The sequence below is a fragment of the Puma concolor genome, chromosome B4, assembly GCF_028749965.1.
Source record: "Puma concolor isolate L17-30 chromosome B4, mPumCon1.1.hap2, whole genome shotgun sequence".
NCBI lineage: Eukaryota > Metazoa > Chordata > Mammalia > Carnivora > Felidae > Puma > Puma concolor.
In genome coordinates, this window is record NC_141673.1 from 47,411,597 (window position 1) to 47,426,037 (window position 14,441).

At 39.6% G+C, this 14,441-nt stretch overlaps 1 protein-coding gene across 4 annotated transcripts in view; it reads left to right on the forward strand.

Moving 5' to 3' along the window:
• Nucleotides 1–8,464, forward strand: part of PTPRB (protein tyrosine phosphatase receptor type B) — a 115,782-nt gene extending 107,318 nt beyond the window's left edge. For 3 of the 4 annotated variants that reach the window (XM_025926649.2, XM_086712819.1, XM_086712820.1), the window contains 2 exons: nt 4,359–4,479; nt 6,580–8,464. In XM_025926649.2, coding sequence (XP_025782434.2) covers nt 4,359–4,479; nt 6,580–6,602 — 144 coding nt within the window. In that variant the 3' untranslated portion in view covers nt 6,603–8,464. The remainder of the gene's footprint in view (nt 1–4,358; nt 4,480–6,579) is intronic. The other variant, XM_086712817.1, reaches the window with a different exon arrangement.
• The last annotated feature ends 5,977 nt before the right edge of the window (nt 8,465–14,441 follow it).

Sequence of the window (14,441 nt, forward strand, 5' to 3'; positions counted from 1 at the left end):
CTCTTCCCTGTAATTTTTGTCAGCAGGTCATTGGATCTAGAGGTTCCATTAAATTAAGGTTTCTTTTTACCACCCCAATGCTTTACAGGTGGTGCCAAGTACTGCCTGTTGCATCGCATCAGGACACCCTTCCCGTCTGGAGACTCTTTTGATGAAATTGACAATGACCATCCATTATAACATTTCCCATGAGCCTTTCACTTAAACAGTTTTAGCAACTGTTGGCGACCTGAACATAGCTGTCTAGCTCTGTTATTTCATTAAGGCTTGCAGAATTATACCACACCGTATCATAACTGCCATCCTTCATCTTTCTCCATAAGACTACCAGTTCCAAAGACTGTAGGAATTCGTTTTCCTTCTCTCAAAATGCAATTTTTTTCTTTTTTTGCCTGCTAAATGAATGAACTGATATCCTACAAATATGTTGCTAAAAAGTCAGGATCAGTGTTTCATTATTTATTGTCATTTCTACAAACTCAACCCATATTTAATTTATAATCTGGGGATTAAGACTGCTTACTACATTGTAAGTCGTCTTGAGGCGTGTGTGTGTGTGTGTGTGTGTGTGTGTGTGTGAGAGAGAGAGAGAGAGAGAGAGAGAGAGAGAGAGAGAGAGAGGTGTTCAGGTTCCTTAATTATTGTCAGAGGCTTCTTGGGTCATGTGTCACTTGCATACTCCTGCCCCAAACTCTGGAGATGCACTGTGGCAAAGAGCAACCACTCCTATTGTAAATATCACTGGCAGACTTCCGGCGCAGAGTAAGCCCATGTGCCATAACTCTTCCTCCTTCTTGGACATAACTCCTTCTTTCCCCTCTTCCCTCCTCCTTCTCCTCCTAACTTCTGAGGATTCTATAGCTCTTGTTCCTTAGCTTGCCCTTTCAGTGGTTGGATTCCCCACAGATCTGTCCTCAAGGTGTTGTTCTTCCTTCTCTGGATCTTCATTCTTTGTGATGTCCCATGGCTTGAAGAACCATGTACGAGCTTGTGTTTTCAAGTCTCATTCTCCTTTTCCAGCAATGACCTAAGTACCTGCCTACCATACAGTTCCACCAGGAAGCTTTACAGTCATCTCAAATTTAAAAACTCAAAACTGAACTCATTATTTGTCTTAAGCAAAGAAAGCGCTCCTCCCCCTCTTGCTCATTTCAGTTTCGGGTAACAGTGTTGCTATCCATCTTGCCTTCCACCTGTTTGCCCAAGCTAGGATTCTGACTTCTTTTCCACAGTTCTCACATTCAAGCAGTCACGGAGTCCTGTCAGTAGCACCTAACATCTTTCTCTTCCTTCTAGTCTCCCACCCAGCTGCCACTGTCCTTGCTCAGCCATTTATCAGCTCTCCTGGTAATCTCCTAGTGTCATCTCCTACCACCAGCCTCTGCCCTAACAGCTCTTTGTCACCACTGCCACCAACACAGTACTTTTGCTAGCTATGTCAGCTCCTGCATAAAAATCTTGGCAAGCTCTCCATTGCTTTCAAATGAAGTGCATTTGTCCTTGTCTACAGGCCTCTTCATAACTGGGCTCTACTTACTTCTCCTGTTTCATACCACAGCATAACCCATTGTTTTAGGGTCTGCCAAAATTCAGGAAGGCTTCCCTTCCTGGGTCAGAATCAACTCTGATTCTTTTGATTATAATGAAATAAACATTATAGTAAGAGAAATTTTCTCTCTCTCTTCTTTTCTTCCCACTGTCAGATGAAATCCCAAACAATATTCAGGTAATATCTGTCTTGTTTTAACTCCTTGCCCACAGTGGGCTTTTTCTAGTCTCAGAAGCCCTGGCCTCGGCACTGGTATGGCTCACTCAGTACCAGGAGTGAGTGCAGAGGGGTGTGAACCACAGCTGAGCCAAGGGAAGCAAAGAAGGAAAGGCTTTCAGACCCCTTTTATTTCTTTTCTGGGTTCTTGGGGATAGGCAACTTTAATTTTATTTCACCTTATTTGGGATACAAAGGGATTGCAGGTCTTCACAGATTTTAATAAATAGATCAAAGAGCAAGGATTTCTAAACAAAGAGGAATCAAACAGGAGATTTTCAGATGTGTCCCTTCTTCTTTAGCCTGGGGAAGTTTGCAGCCTGACTCCCAGAGAGACACTCAGATGAAGCAGTAACTTGTTAAAGAACGATAGGTGATAGGCACAGTCTGTTAAACTCATCTGCTTCCCCTAAGGAGGAAATAGTGGGATGTTGTAGGAATAAGCATCTCAGTGCCCATTTGGGGGATTGTCCTTCGGGTTTTCCATGACCCACGCACCCTACATTTTAGCTACCCTAGACTGCTCACAGCTTCCAGAATACATATGTGCACTGTCATATTATTTATGACACTTGGAAGGTCCTACTTATTTGCTCAAATTTTTACCTTTTCCTTAGGTTGATACTTCTCTCCCCCAAAAGTGAACCTGAGGGTTTCTTCTTATGTGTGAAGTGTTACACACAATTCTATCTCACATTTATAACCTTATAGGTATTTGTTCACATATCTGCCCTTCTGCTAAACTGCGAACTCAGGGACCGTGAAAGGCTATTATTCTATAAATACTATCTAGTACTACAACTATTGGTGAAATTGAATGGAATCGAGGCTTCATAAGTTAGCTAGGCAGAGCCAAAAATTATCTTTTAAGATCCAAGGTTCATATATTAAACTGTATTTTTCCATTAAGAATAAAGTGGGAAGCACATTAACAGTCTGAAGGTTTTAGTGGTAATCATTTTCAAAAGGACGTTCCATTGGGAAAAGAATTTATATTTAAGGCAAGGCAAATTAATGAATATTAACTGGTTTCAAAGCCCATAGTGGGTCATTGTTGAAGAATTTATTAGTAAGGCATACCATAGATGTAATAGAATTCATTCACAGCTGAATTTTAAGGTCCCAAAGTAATTTAATATCCCAGTACAATTGAAAGTATGAATCATGGTTTGGTTGGGAAGAAACAGGAAATGTCAATCTATAATTTGGTAGATTGTCTTAATGATGGCAAAAAGAAACTGCCTATACTAACAATGATTTCCAGGACAGCTCCCTCCTCAAATTTTCAAGATCAATGTGGCATAAAATACTCATAACAAGTAAATAGGGTTTCTGAGCATTCTAGCGTCCTCTCCCTCTGAGGAGTTGCTATGTCATTAAGGGAGCCCAAGGCCAAGCACGGAGGTTACACAGACATTTCCTTGCTAGACAGCTCTGTAGGTAGTGAGGAAGGAAGCCCAATGCACATGTTTAGCTGCCTGTGTCTAAGCCTGTGTGTTCAGTGGAGGTTTTGTATGTCTTTGGGGTCACCAAAACACTGACTCTTCTATCTTTGTTTCTATTTCAAAAGTAGTTACCAGAGAGTTGACAGAGGTGAGTGTGTTCTCACCGTGTAAACCTTTGAAGTTCTCTGTCATCAGCCAACATCTTCAAGATTCTTCCTTGTGCCAGCTGAGATGCTGAGAGAACCGAGATAGATAAGACCCTGACCTTGCCGTCAAAGCACTGATGGTCCAATGGGGTCTATTGTATACACCTACCTTCTTTTTCTCACTGTCCTCCCTAAAGAAAGAGAACAAAAGAGTATACAGTGAAGTGATTTTCTCATTGAATAATGCAATGAAATTAGGGGTGCCCGGGTGGCTCAGTCAGTTGAGCGCCCGACTTCAGCTCAGGTCATGATCTCATGGCTCATGAGTTCAAGCCCCACATCAGGCTCACTGCTGTCAGCCGGTCAGCACAGAGACAGCTTCAGGTCCTCTGTCCCCCTCTCTCTGCCCCTCCCTTACTTGTGCTCTCCCAAAATAAATAAAGATTTGAAAAAAAATAATACAGTGAAATTAGAAGTCACTTAAGAAAACTGCTATAGTGAAAAGAACATGAATATGAGCCCTAGGATCAAATTCTAAAGTCCCATTTCTTGGCCGTGTAAGAAGTTACTTAACTTCTCTGAGTCTCCTTTCTTATGGATGCTTATATCTACTTCATGAGGTTGTCAAAATAATCAAATGAAGTAATTTATATAAAATGCAGAGCACAGTGTTTAGCATTCAGTCAACTATTTAATATTTGTAGAGGACCAACTATGTGCCAGACATAATCCCAGGCACTCATAGAATATACTCTATAAATATGCATGCACATAAAAAGAGAATGAATAAACACCACCATCTCTCCTCATTACCATTATTCTCTTTTTAGTGCTAATAGAAAGCAGTCACTCTTCTATGCACTAGAGACTGTTAGTGAAATGATCAAGAAATTTTTGCTAACCATATAGAATCCCATCACTCTCGATGCTTTATGAGAGTGTCTTGTCTTTCTTTTGCTTCAGAACTTGCCTTCCTCTGACACATTTTCTACTTTTTCATAGTGTCAGTACTTATACCTACATCAGTGCATAAGAGATGTCCTCAGAGCAAGGAAGCTACGGAGTGAACAAGAAAACCCCTTGTTTCCAATCTACGAAAATGTGAATCCCGAGTATCACAGAGGTAGGACCTTACTTCATTAACTTACAAGTTCACCTATCAAGATATGATGCCTCTGGACACCATTAATAACCAAAAGCTCTTCCAAAGTGCACCAGCCCTTTCTCCTTCCACCCAAAGACCCTTAGCGAGTAGCAACAGGGAGGAGAGGCAGAGTGGGGAGGAGACTCCCACCACTGAGCACCAACTGCATGGGGTATCTCTTCCTATCTGGCCTTGGATGCCCTCTCTTAAGGATTCTGCTTAACATTTCTTTTCTAAGCAGTAAGGCTCTTTGCTGGGGAAGATGCTTTGAAATCACAACTGAGGGTTCAGATCAAAAGTCCCTTTGAAGAAGAATTTGGCCATATGTGTCAAAGTCCTTAATATGTTCTCATCTTGTCACCTAGTACTAAAAAAGTCTTATGCACGACAATTTTTATAGCTAAAAGTTTAAGTGAAAAAAAAACCCAGGGGCGCCTGGGTGGCGCAGTCGGTTAAGCGTCCGACTTCAGCCAGGTCACGATCTCGCGGTCCGTGAGTTCGAGCCCCGCGTCGGGCTCTGGGCTGATGGCTCAGAGCCTGGAGCCTGTTTCCGATTCTGTGTCTCCCTCTCTCTCTGCCCCTCCCCCGTTCATGCTCTGTCTCTCTCTGTCCCAAAAATAAATAAACGTTGAAAAAAAAAAATTAAAAAAAAAAAAAAAACCCAAATGTTTTACAATGGAGAACTAAGTACACCATGGTGCACTTAATAGAATACAATGCAGTCATTAAAAATGATATCTTGGAGATTATTATAATAACATGGATATTATTATAAATATGTTGAGTTAAAAAAGAAAAGCAGAATGCAAAACAAACAAAAACAACACATGGGAAGTGGGGGAGAAAAGACTGGTAAGAAATATACCACAATAGTAGACAAATTTCTCACAGCAATAAAATACAATTTTTCTTCTGTTTCATGTACATTTTCTAGAATAAGCATGTAACGATTTTTTAAACAAAAATTTTAGTGAAAGAATATATAAACTTTATAAGGCACTGCTTAGGTCAGACACTAATTACTTGATATCATTTAGACCTAATGTATCACAGAGGCTAATTTGAAGTTACACTGTATTAGTTATCTATTACTGCCTAACAAATTACCCTAAAATTTAGCAGTTTAATTCAACATTTATTATCTAACAGTTTCTGTAGATCAAGAATTTGGGAGGAGCTTAGCTGGGTGGTTTTGGCCCAGGGTCATTCATGATGCTGTAGTCAAGCTGGTGGCCAGGGGCTGCAGTCATCTGAAGACTCAACTGGGGCTGGAGGATCCATTTCAAGATGGTGCACTCACACGGCTGTTGGTATAGGTCTCAGTTCCTTGCCACATGGACCCATGTCCATCTATAAATCAGATCATTCTTTAAGCATTATTTCAGTTATTTTATCTCCATTTCTAACTTATCCTCAATTTTCTTAAGTTCTCTGCACCCCTTGTACCCACCCACCTAGCCACTACATTAAATAGTTAATAATCTGTGAAGCACAAAAACATGAGAGAGCTGCTATTTAAAGGAGTCTTTGTCAGTCAGATAATACTCTTGTATTATAAATAATCACCCCCTAATTTTTCTGTATAGTAAATTAAGGTTTTTGCATGTCACATTCTTTAAGAAGCTCTGGGATGGAGGGAGCTCTGGGGGATCTTGGAACTTCCTTTGTCTTATTATGACTTGCTTGAGAGTCTTTTTCAAGAGTTATCTTGGGTGCTCCCGAAAGAGCTAGCTGTGGTATAGTTAGCTTCAGGTGTCTGAAAGTAGAATTCAGGTCCTAGCTCTGGAACTAACTGGTATTGCCAAGCTGTGTAACCCTGAGTTAGTTACTTTACCAGATGTAAAGTTAGTTACTTTACATCTGTAAAATCAGAGAGGATGGACTAGAATTACTGGTTTCTTCCAGTTCTAGTAATCTATGGTTCTGAATGGGATGAGCTGACCCCTCCAGGGATGGCCTCACTTTAAACCATATTGAACGTTAGTCATTTCTGTCAGCCTCATTCATTTGTAATCTTCATAAATGGAACAACTATGATACACCCTGCTGCATCTCTAATTACAATGTCCTTCCTTTCAGACACGGGCTATTCAAGGCATTGAGAATGTATCTGAAGATCTCTTGGATAAAAACTATGCACTGTGTGATTTTTTAAAAAATTTGCTTCATGCCCTACAGAGGTTCCAGCTATTTCTGTTGTCGCTATGTATAATTTATTAATCTGGAGAATTTTAAAGAATTTATGTAATTTAAAGGTAACAGATATTATTGTACATAGTTGTATTTTGTAGTTTCTTCTGTAAATATGTATTTTTTTCATAATGTTTAATATTAAGCTTTATATAATACTACGTTTCCACAGTAAAGTGTTCATGGATTGTTCTCCATAAACTAATTCAACCTGTATAACAGGACTCCTGGTAAAACATGTCTGGAGGGGGTTGCAGAGGCAATCCCATGGGCCATGATTTTGACCTGTTTTGATATTTACTGGTCAGGGTAAAGGACAGGGCTAGAGAAAGCGTGTAAGACACCTGGCTTTGCTGCATTGCTGTTCTAGGAATGTAGAAATCCAAAGATGATCCAAATGCTATTTGGACAAATGTAACAGTAAAAAAAAAAAAAAAAAAAGAACTGGGGGGGAAGCACGAAAGCTGAAGCCGGTGGTTATTGCTAAACTAGTTCATCTCTCCCCTTCCTTCTGCCAGAGGTTCAAGCCAAAGTGGTCAGTTCAGGGGCCGTGTAACTTGCAGAGAAGTCCGGGCTGCAGGATTGAGGGTTCTGATAGAGGACAATCCAAACAGAAGGGATGAATTCCTTACATCAAGGATGCCTCCTGTACCCCTGACTGGAAACAAAATCAACATGCAAGGTGCCATCTGTAGTGATTGGAGATGATTTCACTGCATTCGGTGTGTGAACATACAAACCCATACTGTAATGAGTGTGTTGGTTGATGTACACACAGTCATCCTTGTCTCATTTCTAGTGGGCTGCACTCCTGGAAAAGTCAAAATTATGCCAGTCGTATTTGGTTTTCCCACTAAAAGAAGATTGTTGTGGCAGATTACATTTCTGACCAAAGGACCTGATATTAACATCTTTATAGAAATGTCCACAAACATCATATGCAGTTCATTACAAAAACAAAAATCTGGGGCACCTGGGTGGATCATTTGGTTAATCATCTGACTCTTGACTTCGGCGCAAGTCATGATCTCATGGTTCGTGAGTTCAAGCCCCGCGTTGGGTTCTGCACTGACAGCACGGAGCCTACTTGGGATTCTGTCTCTCCACCTCTCTCTCTCTGCCCCCGCCCCTCTCTCTCAACATAAATAAATAAACTTAAAAACAAAACAAAACAACTCAGTGGTGCTTAACGTAAAAACTTCCAAAAGACTTTTTTAGTAAGTCATTGAGGTGAAAATATCAGTAGTCACCGGAAGGTGCATTTAATATGAAAGCCATTACATACCCTACCAAATTTATTTTCAGTATTTGTGCCTATTTTGACTATAACAAATATCAGTGAATTAGATAGTAGGCATTGCCCTCCTCAGTGTCCAGTTCTGAGGGTCTTGCCAGGGAAAATTTGAAAGGTATCTGTACTGAATCCTTACGGCTACTTGAGAAATGAGCCAGGATGTTTCCCTTTTTCTCACGTACAGATTTCTCTGTAATAAACCTAAGAATTTGAGATGAAAATTGTTGACCTCACAGCTTCAACTGCAGAAAAAATACATTTCTTTTCAAAGTACGTATTTTTGCTACATACCATAAAGTCCCATAAATAATATAGTGGGTATAAGTGAAAATCATTAAATATATCCACAATGGTTGTTTGTAGTTACGTAAATTTCTACACACGCCAGAAAAATTTCCAGGGCTACTTGAAGTTTATAAAAACAGGGAAAAACTTTATAAGAATAGATGCAAAGAGTAATAAAAGGATTCCAAGTTTTCAGTCTCATTATGCTCAATGCCCTTGTGAAATAACAGTGTTGGGTTGTCTCAGGGAACTAGGTGGATCTTCTAGAAATGAAAAGAAACAATATATAGGTAAGGGTGGCAGATGTACCACCAGGAAGAAAATAGAGGTCAGAGATTTATGAGAGGTAGGGTCAACTAGGAATAACTTTCCCTGCATTAAAAAGAAAAAGCAAGAGAAAAACAACAGATTTTTATACTAATGTTGCCTGGCACAAAGTACATTAACACATGGAAAGAGAAATTCATTTTTGGCCTTTCATTCATTCAGAAAAGTTTTAGTAAGTGCCTATATAACCTACGAGGCACTGTCCTAGAAACAACACATTTGTACTCAATAAAGAGAATGCATCACAATAGTAAAGTTAGGGTTGCTGTTACTATTTCCAATGAAGCTTGAAAGAGGGCTCTGGGGAGCCGGTAAAATAAGCAGTCCAAGGCAGTGGCAGCCTCCCACAGATCACACTGGAAAAGGCTAGTGCAGTCTCCATAGCAGACCACTGGATCTAGAAGAGAAAGCAATGAATTACACAAACCAGGAATTAAAACTATAAACAACGCACACATCTGTAACAGTAAATAATGTCCACATGCCCTGGCGTGTCTGGGGTGGAATCACAGGGAAATGGACATGACAAGGGGAAACTGTCTGTTCTTTTAGTCTAATCCAGGAAATATTTTTTCCTACCCTCCACCTGTCTAATTTTAAATCTCCTTGGCAACAAATATTTCGCTATCTTCCCTCCTGCCGCCACCAAAGACTAAATACATTATCTACTTGATCTGTTTATTAAATTTAGGACAGGGTGGGGAAAAAAGGTTTCCTTGACATTCAGCTCAATTGGATGTATTTTAATTTAATCCCATCATGGGTTTTGTCTTGGTAAACACGCCATTTCCTGTTGTGGTGGGCATTCTGTTCGCACCTGTGTGCTACACTTGAATCACCCAATCTTCAAAGGGCTTTTGAGCTATCAAATCTTGAGAGAGTCCTGTCTTGCATCGTAATAATTATTTACTCAAGTTCTTTATAATTAACTCCTTTAATCTCTACTCATTAAATCGATTTCATATTATCATTCTGTTGCTCTCTGGAAAGCAGCCAATTTTTCAGCTCTTGAATCAGACTTTTCAAAGGCTCATCTCCCTGCCTGGGCCTGCACGTATTTGTCCTAAGTAATTCACCATCCCTGAACACTTCTGAGTCCCTCTTTCTCACGACTTGTTCCCTTCTCCTTTTTTGAATATGTTTGCTTTCCCAGTTGAATGTGATTTTACTTTCTGTTCATCTTATCTCCTTAAAACCACTGGTATTTCATAGTCTTTTCAGGCTCCACATTATAGAAGAATGACCATGGTTTCACTTTTAAATACTAAAATGGTCGTGGCACACAGACACATTGGGGACAGTTTTATTTGGAAGGGTCTTTAATTAATTTTGTTATTACCTCTTGGAGGAAAGCCCAAAATGACACGTGAAAATAATATGAAACCACCAAGCAGATGTCCAGCAATACAAAAATAGACCTCATATGTTATACTTCACACTCTGATTCTCTTGTCTTAGTGTCTCGGGATCAGTTTCTTAAACACTCTCCTCATTTTTTGCAAGAAAACTACTGGCCATCTACTAAATTCCCAATTAGCTTTCTGAGTTTTGAGGTTGGAATCGTGAGGTCAACACTGGCTGGATCTGTATGACTGCAAACAACAGGACCTGATCCCCAACTCTGGGATGTTCTAGAGTTTTAGTTCACCCATGTGAGCCAGACCGAACCTGACCTGGCATTGAAAAACAATAGAAAATAGGCTGCTTGTTTGAGGAAGTAGTTCAAGGACTTTGCAGGTTCCATTTTGATCAGCCAAAACAGAGTGGCAAGAAGGAATGGCTGTTCCTCCCCTACGTGGCTGTGAGCAACCCTCAACCCCACCTCATTCCTGAAGAGCCACAGTGGAAAGGCCATTATCAGCCTACATGCCGTGTTAAGTTTCTGAGTAGTTTTAACCAGAGGTTTCAAGTCATATCAAGTATTCAAAGGAAGTTTCATATCAGAGGAAAATCTGTAAACCATGACTACAAAAAGCAAGTGAAATGATGCAAAGAAGGGGAAATAGCTGAAAAAAGGGAATCTAACCAGACATCATCGGGAAGAGAAAATGGCTCCCTTTCTGTGTGTCCAGACTGTTTTTTCAAAGTGTCATGTTTCTATGAGGATGTATTATCCTTTGGGGGCTCTCTTTGACTTCATTAGCCACATGATTTAGCTGATTAAGCAACTGAATTGATTCATTTAGTTTTGTGAATTGACCAGGTGTTTGACTAAACTGAGCTTGGAATTCAGACACACTACCTAAGATTCTTATAGTGGATGATGCCTTTGAAAGTGGCCATTTTCGTTAAAATGCCGGGTAACATTTGATACAGCCATGATAATAGCAAAAATCTGTTCAGTTCTAAAAATGCTTCTAGCAATGGAAATATTTCTGACTAAAAGAAAACTCTTGACTTGTAGGGAGGTTCCCTAGGAATAAATGTATGCAATGAAAATAAGGCATTTTATTTTTTTAAAGGTTATGTATACAGATACATTCATGAAATAAGGAAAAAAAAAAAAGAAATAAGGAAATTGTTAGTGGATGCTCTTAGTAGAGGTTTATGTAATGAAAACAAAGGAATCTATTAACAGTTTCACCAAAGATTATTTTTATAGTCTCTATGCCAATGATCTTATATAAGTTACCAAAATAAGTTTTTAAAACTGAATAATGTCACACAGGTGTAATGTCCCCCTTGTAGAATCATCACAAGAAACGTTAGTTATGGCTGTTTTCTGCCTTAAGTAATTTCTTTTAGGAAATACCATCTTCACCCTAACAGCAAGCTTTCTGTTACATTTGAGATGTATTTTAATAGCTGAGTGAGCAGATAAGCATCCCAATAGGAACGTATGCGATTGTGGCTTTAAGAGTTTGTAGTAACAGTTGGACAGAGTTTCATCTGCAAGCCAGTGGGAAAGTCTGCAGAGGCCTTGGTGAAATCTACTGTCCACCACACTGACAACCGGGTGCACCAATGTGCTTCCCTGAAGAGTCCCTGATTGCTGATCTTCCATGTGGGACTCATTAGGCTTATATAAATTCTACAAAGACAAGAATCAGGTCTTTAATTTCTTCTCTATTCCTATCTTGTAGAAATTATGTCTTGAGTGGAAACTGCTCCTGGCCCCACACTTTGGGTGTTAGTGTCTAATAACACTATTGTCCATGGAGGTTCATCTGGCTGTTCCTTGATTGACATGCACCTTACAGAAACAATGTAAATAAATTCAGCAACTGAAAATATTATGTTCTATCAAAGAGCACTTTTATGTTTTTAATATGATGTACTCTTTCTCTGCAAATATGGTTATTTAAAATGGCAGTAGGTTTGATTGTATTTTTTCATATTATTGCACCTCCCCACAATAGTGTGTTTCTAACCAACTCTATTTGAACAAAGAGCTTCATTAGTCTTCCTATTTAAATTATGTATTTGCTTGATATATTTTCACATTTGCGACTGGTCAAAAACATCTACCTAGTACCTTACACACTTTCTCACTAGTACCAGAATAAAACTGCTGTTTGTTGAAGCAAAGAGTCCTGTCTTCTCTTCACCTATTTCTCATTTGTCAATTTCTGTCATCCTTCTGCTCAAGAGAAAGGTCATGTGTGACTGCTTTTAAATGAGAAAAATCTTCCAGGCCATTATCATAAGAGCATGGTTGTCCTCTCCTTTATTCCTGTGAGTGCTGAGTTGGTTACTTAGGTTATCACGTACATTACAAGAGACTCTCTAGTTGACTGTCTCCAACTAAATTCTTGTTTTCAGTTCTGTAGTTCATTAGTAACCAAAATGTCATCTCTGACCAGCAGTGTTGACGTATTCTCAGAGGCCCTGCCCCAGCTGGATCACCGTGAGCCCTTCAGAAACACTTCACACATTAGCAGGCAGTGTGACATTTGGTAAAGGGCTGCTGTGCCTATTTCCAGAATTATTATTTTGCCCTTTGCCTTTTCCTATTTCAGTTGAAAGATCAGTGTCCTTCACAACTCCAGTATTTCATTTTTCTACGACTCACAGAAATCCTTATTTTTTTAAAATGTGCAAGAATACATTTACATATAAAACCATTAATTCAAAGCAACAGTTTCTGGATTCAAATAATCAAATTAATAAAATAACTTGACTTAGGAGGCTGGATTTTTTTCCCCCTAAAGTAGCTGTTTGTTTGATGGAATTTGCTCTTAAAGAATTTGAACTAAGCTCTGAGTAATTTTGTTGTTATGTCTTCCACAATCATAAAATGTTAGAGCTAGAAAATCCCTTAGGGATGGACAAGGAAGGAAACCAGGAGCCAAATTTAAAAGTGATACAGCGGGGCGCCTGGGTGGCACAGTCGGTTAAGCGTCTGACTTCAGCCAGGTCACGATCTCGCGGTCCATGAGTTCGAGCCCCGCGTCGGGCTCTGGGCTGACGGCTCAGAGCCTGGAGCCTGTTTCCGATTCTGTGTCTCCCTCTCTCTCTGCCCCTCCCCCGTTCATGCTCTGTCTCTCTCTGTCCCAAAAATAAATAAAAAACGTTGAAAAAAAAAAAAAAAAAGAGTGCAGCCCCGAACAGCCGGGGTACAGAGTTTAAAAAAAAAAAAAAAAAAAAGTGATACAGCAAAGGGCGCCTGGGTGGCTCAGTCGGTTAAGCGTCTGACTTTGGCTCAGGTCATGGTCTCATGGTTCATGGGTTTGAGCCCCGTGTTGGGCTCTCTGCTGTCAGCACAGAGCCTGCTTGGTATCCTCGGTCCCCCCACCCCCACCACACACCCCTGTCTTTCTCTGCCCCTCCCTAGCTTGCTCGCTCTCTCTCTCTCTCAAAAATAAATATTTTTAAAAAAACATTAAAAGTGATACAGCAAAACAGGACAGTACTAGAATTGAAGCTTGTCTTCCTCCAACACTCAGGGGAGGACCTGTTTACATGTAAATATACACAAACAGGAAATCTCAGTTTCCAGCCACCTTCGTCACTGAGATAGAAACTTCAATGGAACTGTCAACATTTTGGCTGATTATTCCTCTTATTTTTATATCTTGTATGTCTGAAGACATCCATTTGTTAAAACACATCTCAGACTGTATTTTAGAGTCATGCCTTAGCAAAGCCATCACAATCTTAAGTTGAGATATTGAATAGAAAAAGAGAAGACATGATTTTCCAACATAATACTATTATAAAACATTATTGAAACTAATTCAAACCACCTAAAACCAGAAGAGGTACGACAGCTAGATTTTGAAAGAATTGGCAAGGTTTCGACGTTGCCAATAAAAGAAGCTTTCATAATAGAAGGATAAAAATTAACCAGTAAAATTCAAGTTTGAGTAATAAAGAAAACCATGCAGGGATGGTTCTGTATAGGAGGTAACATTCACCTTTTTACCAAAGGAGGTAATCAATCCCAAAGGCTGTGATTACTATCTCCCCAACCCAGTATCCCCCAAAGGAAACTTGTACTATTCAGAATTTGTTGATCTGAGTAAAGCTTGCCCCCTTTTTTTCAGAGGTTTACTACAATGATGCAAGAACCTTTGTGTAAATTATCCTAATATTAAACTACTTTTCTCTTTGCTCTCAGAGTTCTTGATGCCAGGACAAATGTGGCATTTTAGTCTTTAAGAAAGAGCTAGCAATATAATATGTTTCTTGTCTCTGCTATCCTGCTACAAGCCGTCGGTGGCCAAGAAGATTCTGTGTCTTAGGGCTTGCCAAAGAGCTAAGGTAAGAAATAACAATAACAGAAACCAAAACCAAAAAGCTGACAATACAACTACAAAAACAAAAGGCATTAAAAGTAGAGAAAAGTTCAGAAGCCAGGGAACATTCCCAAATCTAACCTCACCAAACAATATCATTTGTAAGA